General features: G+C 46.8%; 1 protein-coding gene across 1 annotated transcript in view; it reads left to right on the top strand.

Annotated features, from left to right (window-relative positions):
• The window catches only part of LOC141932653 (uncharacterized), a 95,966-nt gene that overhangs the window by 39,361 nt on the left and 41,956 nt on the right, over positions 1-14,649 (top strand). The window contains exon 6 of the mRNA XM_074846531.1: positions 1,330-1,371. Within this exon, the coding sequence (XP_074702632.1) occupies positions 1,330-1,371 (42 nt within the window). The remainder of the gene's footprint in view (positions 1-1,329; positions 1,372-14,649) is intronic.

Genomic DNA, 14,649 nt, shown 5'->3' on the forward strand with positions numbered 1-14,649 from the left:
GGATTTTACTTTTATTAGTGTTCAACAATCTTTCAAGAAATATATCTGTGCCAAAAAGCCCAGATCACATAGTAAATCCCCAAAGACACGAAGCACCCAGGCTTTCCTCAGGAGCTGGGGTTGGCCCAGGGAGACACCTCACCTCTCTAGCCCAGGTATCTAGAAGGGCTTCGTAGCTGCCTGGAGAAGGGTTGTTGAAGAGGCAAGTACCTCACGCCAGCTTTTGGCATGAACCTCCCCTGTGTAATCCCCTTTTTTGATGGTCTAGGGAGGAGCTGGGAGAGCTGCTGGAAAAGGGCACAGCGTCAGTGGAGGGAACTGGGTGTGGGATGGGGCATCTGCCCTGTCTGGGTCCCGCCTGACATTTCCTTCCCCCAGGATCCTGGTGCTAGAACACCCGGGCAGCACAGAGGGAGCGGTGACACTCAGCTGTGCTGCTGCCCTGCCTCTCCCTGCTCCTGGAGCAGCCCTGCAGTAATTGCTCCCTTCCCCAGGCTGGGCTACATCAATCTCTGTGTTTATTATTTTAAGAGGAGGATTTTAGGAAAAGCCCTGGTCATAAGGGATTAGCTAGGAGCTGGCTTTGCCAAGGACTAAGTGCGGAGAAGGCTGAGTATGTAATGCAGAGCAGGTCACGGTGGTTGTCTGCCTGCTCTAAGGGAGATTGGTGTGTCTGACTTCCCAGCAAGTGTAACCATGGTCATCCTCAAAATGATACCAGGCATTTCTCATGCTGACAGCCCTTAGGTACTGGCTGTAGCTCTGAAATAAGTTGGACTCGCTCCCTAGAGCTAAGAAGTAAGGACAAACCTCTGATTTAAAAGCTACAAGATGTGTCCTCTGTGCTTGCAAGGTGATGGGCTCCTCTTAACCTGCTTTTATTATCTGTATTATCCTGTGCACTGTAGGCCTGGAGCACTCACCTGAATGGCTCCAGTGGCTTACCCAGCAGGGAGAAGGTTTTATTTTAAACATCAGTAAGTTGACTGCAAGTGGGAACCCATGGGATAATTCTGCCCCACATCACACCAGTTCCCATCCCTTGCTGGCCCTCCTCAGGACTGAGTAGCTTCAAAAACAAAAGAAAAACAAAACAAAAGCTTCAAGAACAAAAGAAAACCACCTGAAGACTTGAGAGGTTTAATCAAAAGCTGTTCCTTGTGTCACTGTGAATGACTGACTGGTTCCTAGTGTGCATTCCCTGGATGCTTCCCATGCCGCTGGAGGCAACGTGCTCTTCAATCCTGAAGCTAACAATAAGCACACACTTAAGTCAGTGCAGGTCCTTGGGCAGTGATATTTTTCCTCTTTCTCTCTCCAACTGTCTAGGTGCCAAAAGAAACCAATGAAATCCAGGACTCAGCTGCTCAGGTATGACCCTCCTGCATTGCTGCAGGAGGTATGTGCAGGGAACACCCCTCCCTGTGTCCCTCTGGTATGTCTCACCACCATGCCATCTCCTGGGGAAACGAGTTGCTCTAACAAGCAATCTGGTAAAAAGGCAAAATACCCAGGCAAGGCTACTAGTTATTATTTTTTTATTGCAATATCAGTCTTTAATGGTTTGAATGTAACTTGACACATCTCAGAGCTGGTGGAGGCCAAGGTGAGTTTAGGTGACCTTGAGCATTTGCATTGAGCCCAAGAGGGGTGGCTTGATGAAGGTGGTGATAGATGGATCAGGCCACTGCATGCACAGAGGTGTTTGTAGATCTGCCTGCCAGATTTGCTCGGAGGGAAGGAAACGGTGCGGTTAGCAAGGTGGCAGGTCTCTGCATGGTACAGGAAAACGCAGGAGGCTGGATAACCACCGCTTCTGCCCGCACGTGGGACACGGCGTCTGCCTGGGTAGGACTTGCTGCTGCTGCTCACCGTCACTGAGGAGGTGGGAAGGGCTGAAGCTCTGCAGTGGGGGGAGGTGGTTGTGGTTCTGGGGGTTACAAAGCATCACGCTTCCTTGGCATGGCTCCCCGGGGAGTTTGGCAGTGGGAGAGGGGTGGCTGCTCCCAAGTCCCACTGGTGCTCCTGGAGCTGGGGGCTGCCACTTCTTCCTGGGAGCTGCATTCACCCAGCGGGAGCTTGGAGCATGTCTCCATCTCCTCCGCATGCATCAGGGGAGACGAGTGATCGCTCCAAGTGAGGCAGGCTGCAAGTCCTTTATGTTTCTGCTTTATTTGGGATTTCTATCTAAGGTTTGTTGATTGAGTTCAGGCAAACAGACATCCTGAGGGGGAAACCTGCCAGCAAATGTAAATTGAGATTTTTGTGGGTGTGACTGAGCAGTGTGGAGTCCTTTCTGTATTTCCCTCACCCTCCCAGGCACTGCTGTTAACCGTTTGGGGATAGTCTCTGTTCTCACACCTGGCTTAAACTGTCTGGCTACACCTTGATAACTCTTTTGTGCAAACTATGCTTCATGTATGGCCACGTGGCCTTTTGCAGCTGGGTTCATACCGTCTGCTCCAGGGTTTAATCATGACACAAGCGTGGCAGCAGCAGGCAGGCTCACAGGTGAGCATGCTGCTGGTTTGCTGATGAGGGTGCTTACAGGTTGGGTTTGTAAAGATGATAACGAACTGAGATGGCAAAATCACTCCTCCTGAGCATGTCTGAAAGGTGGTATCTGCCTCCCTGCAATTAGTCCTCAAGTCCTGATGGATCCTGTTTAGGACATGCTCCCCCATCCGATGCTCATTTGCCAGCCGGCTTCACTGGCAGCGGTTTTCCTGGCGACTGGTGTGAATTGGTGAGATGTTGCTGTAATAAGGAAAGTGCTGAAACTCATAGGTCTACAGGGGAAGAAGACTAATGATATTCTGGATATGGGACAAGTTTATTTTTCAAGCACTTAATCAGGACCAGAGATGCCTCGGGATCTTTCACGTTTGAATTTATTAAAAGAAAAAATTGTGATACTAACGTGTTACAGTATGAAAATAATGAAGAGCAGATCAGCTCTGCTGCAGGGACTATCCAAAGATATACTTTGTAGTTACACTTTCCATGCCTTTGTTCATTTAGAAGTAAATTAACATATTGGTGAATTCCTTAATTGCTAATTAGAGCTAAATAATTATGGAGGGCTAGGGTGATGGTGGAGGAAGACGTAAGTGGATGAAGGCGAAAGATTAGTTCTTTGTCGCTGGCAGCCTAAATTATACCTCAGTTGCAGTCTACTCCTTTTATGATTTTTTTTGAGGGGTAGATTGTAATTTATGAGTAATCTTTGAGACATGGATGGTATTGAGCCACTTCTACCTTTTGTTTTTTCTTTGTCTGTGCTAAATGTGAGCAAGAGGGCTGAGTTGATTACTAAACTGAATGGCTTTTTCCAAAGCAATTTAATCCGGGATCCTAAAGCCATTCAACCTAAAATCAAGTAAAACTTAAATCCCACTGATTTCCTAAGAGACAAAATTTCACAGGTTTAATTATCTGGACAGCTCAAAGTACTGCCAAGATTTCTTCTTGATTTAAAAATGCTGTGAAATCTCTATGAAAATGCTTGGTTTGTTCATGGCACGTCTGTTCTTTCATGCTCAGATTCGTTATTGAACAAAATTGGTGTTGCAACCACTCGTTCAGTCTCATTCAATCCTGGTGGCTCCTTAAATAGCACCAGCTCAGTAACAGTCCGACACGGTCACTGTGTGTACAAATACAGCAGTTCGGCAGCGGGGACTGCTTGTTCCTCCTCCTTGCCATTCTCTTTGGTCTTCATAATTAAAAAACCCAATGTAGGTGTCTTATTAGCATCTGAACACTTCTGCAAGGATTTAAAATTTTCAGCCTGGATTCTGCTGTTAAAGCTTGGCAAGAGTCTTATTTTGCAGAGTGTCACCTTTCCACTGAGCGGGTGGCCTGAATCCATGGTGATGGGCTGGGAGGAATGTCTGAGCAGACTCCAGGCTGTCCTTCAGCCTGAAAGGGAAATTGTGGGGTGAGGTGGTGTGACTGTTCTAGCTTTATGGCATGTGTAAACCAGCAGCCAGGGAGCTCCTTGCAAGTAATTTCTCAGAAACAATTCTAGGGAGCAGGAGACCAAATGAACCAGAATAGCAAGCTGGGCAAATGCTTGTTATTGCTCCTGATTTCGCACACGCTTAAGCAGGAGGAGATGGTCCTGTGTGGCACAATTCATGAGCATGTATTTCTGCTGGGTCAGGCAATGTTTGGAGGAAGCAGAGAACATGGAGCAAAATAAGCTTGGACATTTACTAGCTGGATAGCAAAAAAAGATTTTGAGGTTTTGGTTTTTGTTACCAAGTAAAAATCCTTTTTTTTTTTTTTTTTTTTTTTAATGAGGTTTTTAAATATCCAATATACAGAATAAAAGATCTTACTTTACAGGACTTTCTTGCTAGTTTTTGATCATACCAAGAAACATTCCAGTTGAATTAAAGCAAATCACAATGTGGTGCTCTTGATGATTAAGAGATTTCATATGCAAAGAATAGAAAAAAAAGCTTGGGGTTTTTTTTGTGGCAAAGGAAATGCTGGCTCTACTTAAACTTTAGGAGGAAGATCCATCTTAAAGATAATTTCTGAAAGCAGTAAATGGAGATTCAGTTGCTAATTCCTTGTTAGCACCTTTGATTGCTTAATGTTGAAGTACTACCAGAGGATCCTTCCTTTAAAATCAGAGCAGTCTGAAGCCTGTGTGTATCAGGAGACTCTGGATGTTGGTCTTTAAAATACTCCACCCCACTGGTTCCCTTGACATTTTGGGCTGCTGGCTCCTGGGATAAGCTGGGCTAATACCAAATAGCCCCGTGGGTTTGTAGCAAAGGCTGGTGGGGGAAGTGTGACTGGCAGCTCGAGCCCAGCAATATCTCTGCTGCTCTCAGGCATTATCTTGAGATGGTTGTTCTTGTTTCTGATAGCGCTGATATCTCAGCCATCTGAAGACCTCTGAAACCAGTTTCTCAGGTAGGATAAGGTGTCTATGGAAAATTTATTGCACATCAAATCCACTGTGCGATAAATGTAATGAAAGGAGAACGTTAATCTGAACTGCAGTGGTTTTTAACCACCACCCCATGTCAGAGAAATGAAGTGCTATTCCATCTAACCAAGCCATGAGGCATCCTATAGTGAGAATTACAGCTACTCTTCAACCTTTTATGATCTGACCTTCTGCCTGGGTTCAGTTTTTGTGCCCTTGCTGACTTTTGTGGCTTGCCATATGCCAGAAGTATTGCAGCAAGGGCTTGGCTTGATCAGTAGCTTCTCTGCTCCTGCTACAGCAACTTCATGGGACATTGCACTTCCCACCAGTGTCTCATGTCCTGCTGCAGGTTCATGGCCGTGTGCTTGGGGCAGCCACATGTCCTGTGTGCAACGACAGCAGGGCTGCTCTCTGCCCAAGGCCCACTTAGAAATGTTATTTTTTCTCTGCTTTTGCTTTGGAAAAAGCTGCTGGAGGAGAGGCACTTGTGCTGTTTGAGAGTGTGGCAGGTGAGCACGGGGACTTCTTCAGAGTCTTTCCAGTCCGAATGTGGCCCCTGGATGTGAAGCTTGCAGGGGTGTTCAGGCTTTTGGGTTGTTTCTGTTTGAGTGCCTGGGTAGGATACCAGGGAGCCCCGAACATCCCCCTGTGAAAACAGGGCACTGCTGAGGCATCCCACGCAGACCTCCAAAAAGAAGTCATTTATCTTGTTTATTATTTAGGCTTACAACATATTCACTTCCCAAATCCAGAACCCAGGTGCCACACATGAAACTTGTGAGCAAAAACTTCTGTCCTTGGTTACACAAAGCAGTGATGTGGGGAATCACTGGGCTGAGCTATTCCAGCTTTGACTGAGCAAATGTCTCCTGCACACAGGATCCTGCACTTCTGTCCTGAAGCAACTGCAGAAGGACAGTGATGCCTCAGCTGAGGGGTGCAGCCTTGTGCACCTCTCCGAGGAAGCAAGGGCCGGTGCAGAGCGGAGGGAGGCTGTGTTGAGCACCAGAAGGGGTTTCTCTTCCCCAGACTCCTGCTGTAGATGCTGCAGTTCCAAAGGTATAGTTATGTCTGACCTGATCTACTGCTGAACACAGCCCATAGGATTTCCTGGCAATTATTGCTCCTTTAAATCAGTGCAGCTCGCTTAGCAAAGAGTCCAGCCTTGATTTTCAACTTTCCCATGACTAAGCCTCTTCCAGGGGCTTGATGGTAGAATGTGCTGGAAAAAAAAATTTAAAATTGTTTTTCTCTGATCTTGAGCATGTAAATCATATTGTACTTTTGTTGGATAGAAGGGGATTCTATTAACAAAAATGTGTTTCCTAGGAGAAGACACTAAGCTTTGAAATACATTTTACATAGCCTGACCTAGCTGAAAACTAGGGCAGCACGTTATGTTAGCTGTCTGGGCTCTGTAGACGGATATGCTCCAAGCTGGGTTTTAACCTGTTTGCCATTTAGGAAGTCAGTTGAATTTTTGGATCATGGTATCAAGCCGTAGTAACTGAAAAGCCCTACAGAAGTCTAGGATCATTACATCAACTGTTATCTTTGTCAACAAAACAGTCTTAATCTCCTCAGGCAAGATACCAAGTTAGTTAGACAGCAACTCTTTTCAAAACCATGGCATTAATTACATTATCTGTGGTTTCTTTATTAATGAGCCCCATATCAGTCGCTCTGTTATTTTGCTTGGGCTTGGCTTGAGGGAAGAGGTCTGTAATTACTCAAGGCCTCCTGTTCGCCTTTTTTTTTTTTTTTTTTTTGCATATTGGCACAACATAAAGCCTTTTCCCAGTCCCCTGGAGCTTCCCCAGCTTTCTGAGCCAAATTGAAAAATCAGTGCTCATGTTTGGGAGAGCCTGCTATTTTAACGCTTTTTAGTTTGAATTATCAGGATGGCATTGAGAAACCCCTCCTCCTTGTCACTTCTGGAATGGAAAGTATTTTGTTGTCATCTGGCTCTTCTGAAACGTGGACAGAAATGCAGCTTCTCTGGCTCCATCTTCCCACGCCGCTGCTGGCAGTTCAGCCGCTTCCACGTGGCAGGGGCCGCGATGGGGACCCCGCTGCAACGAGGGATGGCCGTGTCAGAGATTTCTCCTGTCTTTATTTTCCTTGTCCAAGTCAGTTTTCTACAAATTGTAGACTCTGCTTTGCTTATCACATGCCAATTCCTTTTTTCTTCTGTTTTATCATCCTTAATGGCCGCTTTCAATTTGTGCTCATTCCCCACTTCCCAAATCTAATTTCTGGGGGTTTTAAACCCGCATGCCTTCTGCCTCAACTCTCATGCTTTTGGACAACTCTTGAGCTGTTTAAAACAGTTCCCAATTTGTCTTTCTCAGCTGGTTCTTCTCTAAATTTGGCCTGTTTAAAGGAGCATGCATGTATGCTATTGATTTTGGCTTTTTGTTCTGTTTACACAGAACCAATATAATTCAGTCGTGATTCTGTTGTGCCTAAGAGACCAGTAACTTTTAGCTTAGAGACCCGTTTCCCCTGAGCTCACCAGATGAGAGTTTCCAATATAGACCTTTCCCATGTCGGACGTTGAAGTTGAATTAAAAAATGTTCTTCTGCAATGTGTAGGAATTCAGTGCTGAGTTAGTGCAGGCTGCCAGGGCTGGACCCCAGCTTCCCGCTGGGAGTTGGCATCCCCTGGCTGGTGTGTGTCCTATGGATTTGTTCTGCACTGACTTCACCTATTGAATACCTGAATGCTTCAGCCCCTGCCCCTGCAGTGCCTCACAGCTTGTGGTTAATAAGTTCTGGGCCTCTGGTAACAACAACATTTAAACCTGGTGTTTCAGGAAAGCAGGGACAGAGCTCAAGCTGTAAGCCCTGGCTTCCCACTGTACTCTTCCTCACCTGATGCCATCTGCCAGCGGCGCCTAGATGTCTTATCCATAGGTGACTTTCCTTTGAAGAACTGGCTTTTAAATCTTTGGCTTTGCAGAGTTGTTTTCACAGGCAGGGCCTCCAGTATCTTTTTAAACCAGGCATCCCTTTGTCCTCTGCCTGTCAAATGATTTCTGGCTATCGATGCCCATGGGCTTCATGGACTTAATCATCCTGCCTGTGCGATGTCCTGTGGAGCAGAGACATGCTGATATCTTTCATTAATTTTCCTCTTCAAGATGTACAGAATGAGGCACCAAGTTCTCTTACACATGGCTGTAGCTGAAACTTTTCAATACTGTTGTTTCATTTGTTGCAAAAAGTGTTTTAAGGAAATTAGTGCTCTGGATCAAAACCGGCAAAATTGATTGGAGGGAGAAATACGGGTCATGTTGGAGAGCTGAAGTGCTTTGATTAAAGCTATATTTCAAGACTGTTTTTAATCAGAAAACCCCCAAAAGCAACAAAAACGGAACATCAAAACCACACTACCTCACAATTTAATTTTTAGAAGAAAAAACTAAATTCTTTATTTCAACTCATAAAGAAATGGCTGTGGTTTTTATCCCCTCCAGGGACTGCTGCACAGAGAACAAATATTCATCTTGCTCCCCTCGAGGGAGCTGGTGTCCTGTGGTGACAGTCACCCACGTGGTTATGTATCTCTGCTGACATTTGTCCGCCTCTTAGGAGCTTGTCTGGGGCGCATAAATGAGGAAGAAGGCTGTTGAGGTTCTCTCCAAGGGGGCTCCTCAGACTTTGCAGGAGACCTTGGCAGCCAAGCACTGGTCACACCACCGCAGCTGGGCAGAGAGGACTATAGTGCTGCTCCTGAGCACCTGCATGGATGCAGGCTCCAAACCCTGAGCAAAACCTCCTGCCAGCTAATTGAGGCTGCTGTGGGGTGGAGGCCTGGCTTGTAGGGTGGCAGGTGATGTCAGGGCAGGCTTGGTTGCCTCAGGGACCCAATTTTATTATGCCTTCAGGCAAGCTTTCACAAGGACATGTCAAAATTTCTGGGGGGACACTGTGAGGATGTCTACTACTGGTGTGTGATGGGGTGAAGGGAAGGTGTTTAGAAACCTCCCCTCTGCTTTTCTGAGTGGAGCAATGCCTCCATCAATTTATTTTAATGGATTTGATGGGACCCTTGTAGCCTCTTTGCCTGGGACTTCCAGGTACATCTAGGCATCAGGTGTATTCTCTTTTTTAGCAGTTTAACAGCAAAACTAAAAAAAAAAAAAGACTCCCATGCAACAGCCCATTGATTTTAAGAGCTTTCTTGCTACAGGCATTCACATGGCAGCCCACGGAAACCCAGTCTCCATGGCAGCAGCTGGTGCTGCAGATGAGAAAATGTCCTGAAAAACCTGCCAGCACCTCCTGGCCAGTGGGCCCTGGGGGCCAGGGCAGGCCACTGCTCACCCCGGAGATACTCCTTGTCCAGTGAACACCTGGATATTGTGCCTTGGTGCTTATTTTAGAGATGGATACATGCGGCTGGCTCTGTCTGTGACCTCTTCTGCATGTGAGCAGGGAATGTGAAATCATCCAGCAAGGTTCTTCTTTTGCTGTTAGCAACTCGTGCCTTGAACCTGTCCATCCTTGTCCTTTGTGAAACTGGTGAATCCCTGCAGTGGGAAAGCCTTGAGCTGCTCCTGCCTCTGCACCTTCCCCCAGCTCCCTGGGCCAGTGCACACTTATGATCTAGTGCCTAAATCCTCCCTTTTATGGCTCTATTGGGCGCTTTTATTTCCTTTACTTACTGTTAATTATTAGCAAAGACTTTGGCTAGACGGAAACTTCAGGTGAGAGCGGGGCTGTCATGAAGCCAACGAGTCTCCTGCAACCCCAGGTCTTGGTGGGCACCCGCTTGGCTCAGCTGGAGCTGTGTGCCCTGCTTGGGGGTTTAGGTTGGGAGATGGTGATGATGTCCATGGTCTCCAAGATGGAGCTTGGAAGTGAAAGACCCCTATTTTCCAAAACCAAAAAAAAAAAAAAAAAAAAAAAGATTAAATGAAAGGAGAAAATATCTGCTGTGGAGTTTCCTGCATCTTTGTGTGACTCTGGTGCTGCAGGAAATAGGACCCTGCAGCAGATCCTGGTACCCAGGTCACAGCAGCCTGGGGCAGGGTTCAGCACTGCTTTTTGTTCCATCTCAAATAAAATATTTTCACTTTCAGATTGAAAAGCCCTTTCTCAACGTCCCACATTGCTGCAGGTCTTTTCATGAACGAAAAGTTTGGTTACAATTTAAAAAGCCAAGAAATCTTCTTTGGGGCTGGCTGAAGATGTTCTCTGCACCCCTGCTACAAAATAGGACTAGAAATAGCAAAACCCAAAGCAAACCAGGAATGAGTCAATTTTTAAAACTATTTTAATTGGAACTTACAAATAGGCCAAGTCCCTGCCCCCACCAGCTCTTGTTTTTTGTTGGATTTACTATGTGCCAAACCCCAAATTGAATCATGCAGCTGGGATTGCAGAGGGTTTAATTACCGTGCGTGGCTGCACGGCTGCAGGAAGAGGCTCATGGAGGAGCATCTGACGCCTGGTCCTCACCTCCAACCCTCCTTTGTGCCAGGAGGAGGATGGGGAGGCAAATGAACTCCATCTGTCTCCCCCCCGAGAAGAGTGTTCAGCCCTTCCATGTTTCACATGTTCTTCTCCAGACTCCCAGCTGTTGGAGGTTTACAAATAATGCTAAATATATTGCTGGGCAGATGTTGGAGTGTGTGGTACGGAGCTGCCGCCAGTTTCGCCGTGGTCTGCTAACAAATTATGCAGGCTGTGGACTGCATTGTTCAGGGAGGAAAGTGAGCTAGTGACTGATAATTGTAGTGGGTTAATAGGAGCAATTAGCATCTTAGACCATCCAGAAACACCTCCTGGACAAGCCACAGAAGCTGTGTTCTGGGAAAGTGGACAGCAGTGGTATCTATGGCCAAGCATGAGCTTTGTGGGTCTGTTGAGGGGTTTGTGGGTAGAGCCAAGGGCACCTCAACTTTGTGGGTCTGTGGAGTCTCCAGGTCTGCCCTGTGCTCTGTGGTTCCCTTCCCGAGATGGACGTGGGTCTCCTTGCTGGGGTGGGCTGAGGAATCAGCCCCACAGTGCTAGGCTGGGCTGAGGAAGTTGAACCAGCTGCCTGCAGGTCCCTTCGGTTCCCCTTTGGCTCCTCTCACATTCTCTGTGGGAAGGTGACCTTGCAGGGAATGTGGTTGTTCATAATTAACAGCTGAACTGTTTTTAAGATGTACAAATGATGGAGTCGAGTTTTAGCCAGAACACTTTTTCTGCAGCTCTCTGTTTGATTTCTTGCCTGAAAGGACTTTGTAAAATAAACTAGGGGTTTTTTAATGGTATTAGTTTAAAAAAAAAAAAAAGTGCTGAACTAGAGTCTGTGTGTTACAGCTCTTTACTGACCACCGCCAGCTCACAGTCATCCGTCTTAAACAGAAACAGGACCACGAACCAAGTTAGTTAAAGCTAATGACAGGGGGGCTCTTAACTGGATTTCAAATCTGGCTTATATGTTACATTGAAGGAGCCACTGAAGGGTTTTACACTCATGTAATTGAATCCATTGATTCTGATATATTTGGGAAGGCTAATTTAATTCAAGGTGCTGATGGTCTCTGCATCGACTGGGTGATGTGCGGCTGTGTAGGGGCTAGCCTGGATGAATAGTGTCTACTTTTAATACAAACTGTCATTAATCCCTTGGGGTTCCCTCTCCCTGATGGTCGGTAGTGCTGTGTGGCAAGGAAAAAGAAAAGAAATGACTATGCTGTGTGTGAAGGGGCTACGAAATGGAGATAGAGGGAGAAAGCCTGCTGTGGCAAGCACAGGTTTCTGCCTTTCCTCAACTCTAGTTTTCACAGCCCTCTTTTGCCTTGGACCCAAGTTCAAGGAGAGGGAAGGCATACACCTGATAACATGCATGATGGGAAAGCACCAAAGAGTCCTACCTTGTCCTCCTGAGAGCATCTACTGCTGTAGGGGACTGCAAATCCGGCCCTTGCAGTGGGTAAAGCTGACGCCTGGCAGCTCTCTCCTCACCCTCCCACATGCTGCACGGCTTCAACCCCTATTCCAGCAACTTTGGGGTTCAAAAATGTGCCTGAGGGATTCATGAGCTGATGTCTGTGGCTTCCTTGAGATTTGGATCTTACCTCCATGAGAAGGACTGTAGGGTTTGTGGGTGTGCTCTTGGGTTATGCTGGTTTGCTCTCTGGGCTGTGTGGATGCCATCACAGGAGAGGAACGCTCTTCCCTTGGTTATTTTCTAACATTTGTGAATGGCTTAAGCCAAACCACAGGACCTTCTGCTGGAGAGGTGCTACGTTCCGGATGAAGTTTCTGATTAGCTGGTGCTGATCTAATGGTGGCAGGGAAAGGGCTTGTCCTGCCCTGAGGTCCCATTCCCAGCAGTCCCCCACTCAGTGCTGTGCTCTGTGAACCACAGGGTAGGTCAGTGCAGCTCCCTGATCTGCCTGAAAACTAGCACCAAAAAAAATAATTTAGTGCAATTCTAACGCAGTGCAGAGTGTGTCCACGGGGTGAGCTTTGCCCAGCTTGCAAGTGCTTCCTTGGACCGACCGCCGCCAGCAGCTTCCCAGGCTCCCACGTCTCTGAGCAGAGGGCATGGGCTGGACAGGACCCTCGGACAAGGGCAGGGACACGGCAGCTGTCCACACTCGAGAGCTTGCCATGATGCTCCATGTCCAGCCTGCCCGTGCTGTAGATGAGCAGCACTGGCTGCTTCCCTGCTCTCACGATTTGAAGCCTGATTTCCCTCCACCTCAAAGGCAGCAAACCCGCTGTGATTTAATTGGCAGCATGTTTTAATTTGTTCCAAACTCTGCAGGCTTGTTCATTGTACATTAGTGTTTCTCTCCATGAAAACAGCTTCATTGCAGCCTGTCCCCTTCAGGTGCTTTGCTCTGATGACTTTGTGCAGAGCTTTTGCTGCTTACTTTCCTCAATCTCCTTGCATTTTACCCAGACACTGGGTGCTGGTTAGGAAACACAGTCTTTATCTTCCATTGCTCTTCAGGGCTGCGATGGTAACGAGCTTGCCTGGAGATTGAACTGCAGGCTGGGTAGTGCCCAGGGGAAAATCTGAGAGCATCTAATTACTAAAGCTGGCTAAAGAGAGCTGGCTGGAGATGAATTAGGGTTGTCTTTTCCTTTTCTAAATCACTTCTCCCTTCTCTCCTGTTTTATGTATTTTACCCTTCAGTTGCATCCAGTGGTTTTTCCAGTCCACAAGGCACCTTGTTAGAGGTCTCTGGGGAAAGAGGGGCTGGCTGGTCACCTCTGGTCTTTGCTTTCCCATTTGCCATCTCTGTTTCCTTTCCTTTTTGTCTTTTCTGCCTCATCCTGACCTTTCTCAACTCTTCCTCCTTCGTGCTAGTTTGCTACTTGCCTACTTAACACCTACTGTAGAGAGCGTTCTTGAAAAATATGGTTATCAGTGCCATTTGGGGCATAAAAATCCTGGTGATAGAGGAATGCTGGTCCTTTGGCTTGGGACATAGCTCTGGCCAGAGGAGCAGAGTAACACCGACACATCAACATTGCCATTACCTCTCCCTTTGGGGGGTCAAGTGTCTGTCTGCAAGTGGGGTGAAAAATTTGTGTTAAGGGCTGAGGAAGTGGGAATATTTCTGTCTTTCCAAAAACCTCTATGCACAAAGACTGCCTTGGCTCAGAAATATATTGTCTCTTCGGGTGAGTACTATGGCTTCAAGAGGTGGTTGGCCCCAAGGCCCTCTCAGTTGCAGCTGCAGGGATTAAAGAACAACAGGGGTCAGATAATGTGAGACCTGGATGTGACCCAGGGTGGGTTCCTCTGGAAGCTACACGTAGTCTTAGATACATCCCTCATGTATTTACCTACTGCAATATCACAGGGATCAATGGAAAGGTTCAAATTGTGGGTCTGGTGATCCTCCTTTGGGCCTGAGGGTGGAGATGCTCTGTGGAGGTGTCCAGGGATTGTGTTCATGGCTGGCATCAGCAGTAGCTTTTGGCACTGCTAATTTTTTAGGAGAATGCTGATTTGCCCTAGTTAGAACTTCTTGTGGGGAAAGAGTCTGTTTGGGGTAGATTTTGGAAGGGAAAAAAGTTGACAAAATACTTCATTTTGATATTTAAAAAAAAAAAAGCTATATTTTTTTCTGATTTGAGATGGGTTTTAGCTTATAAAATCACTTGCGTGAAAGCTTGAAATCAAAGTAAATGATAACAAATTATATATAACAAAGATGGGAACCCAAAAAAAAGTTTTCACAGTTGAGAGCAAAGCATTTCAGATGTTTTTAAAAGAAACTCTTCAAACTTGACACTTGAAAATTGAGAAATGAAAATTTTCACTTTTCCTCCCCATTTGGGATGGGAAGAGTTTGGAAATCTCCAATCTGATGGCGTGATGTCCAGCAGCTGAGCAAAGGCTTCAGCAGCTCCTGCTGCTTTTGAGGCTCCTCTGCTTCCCAGGGCCCTCCAGAAGTGGGGCTTGGCCAGAGCTGCCTCCCCCAACCCACCAGTACCTGCAGAATCACCAGTGAAATTGTTTTTTCTGCTTGCTGTTCATGTAAATCCACCTTGGTGCTCCCAAGCAAGCATGCACCTTGGGTCTGTGGTGGTGCAGAGCAGAATCAGAGCCAAGTAATGGGTCCAGTCAACAGAAGATAGGATGGGAAGGACGATGGGAAGGATGCTCCATATCTCCTTGTATCCTCTCTGCTCCCCTTCTGCAGCCCCGCAAGGCAAGCGTGGGCCTGCATCTCCCTCTA

Source organism: Strix aluco, chromosome 20 (assembly GCF_031877795.1).
Source record: "Strix aluco isolate bStrAlu1 chromosome 20, bStrAlu1.hap1, whole genome shotgun sequence".
NCBI lineage: Eukaryota > Metazoa > Chordata > Aves > Strigiformes > Strigidae > Strix > Strix aluco.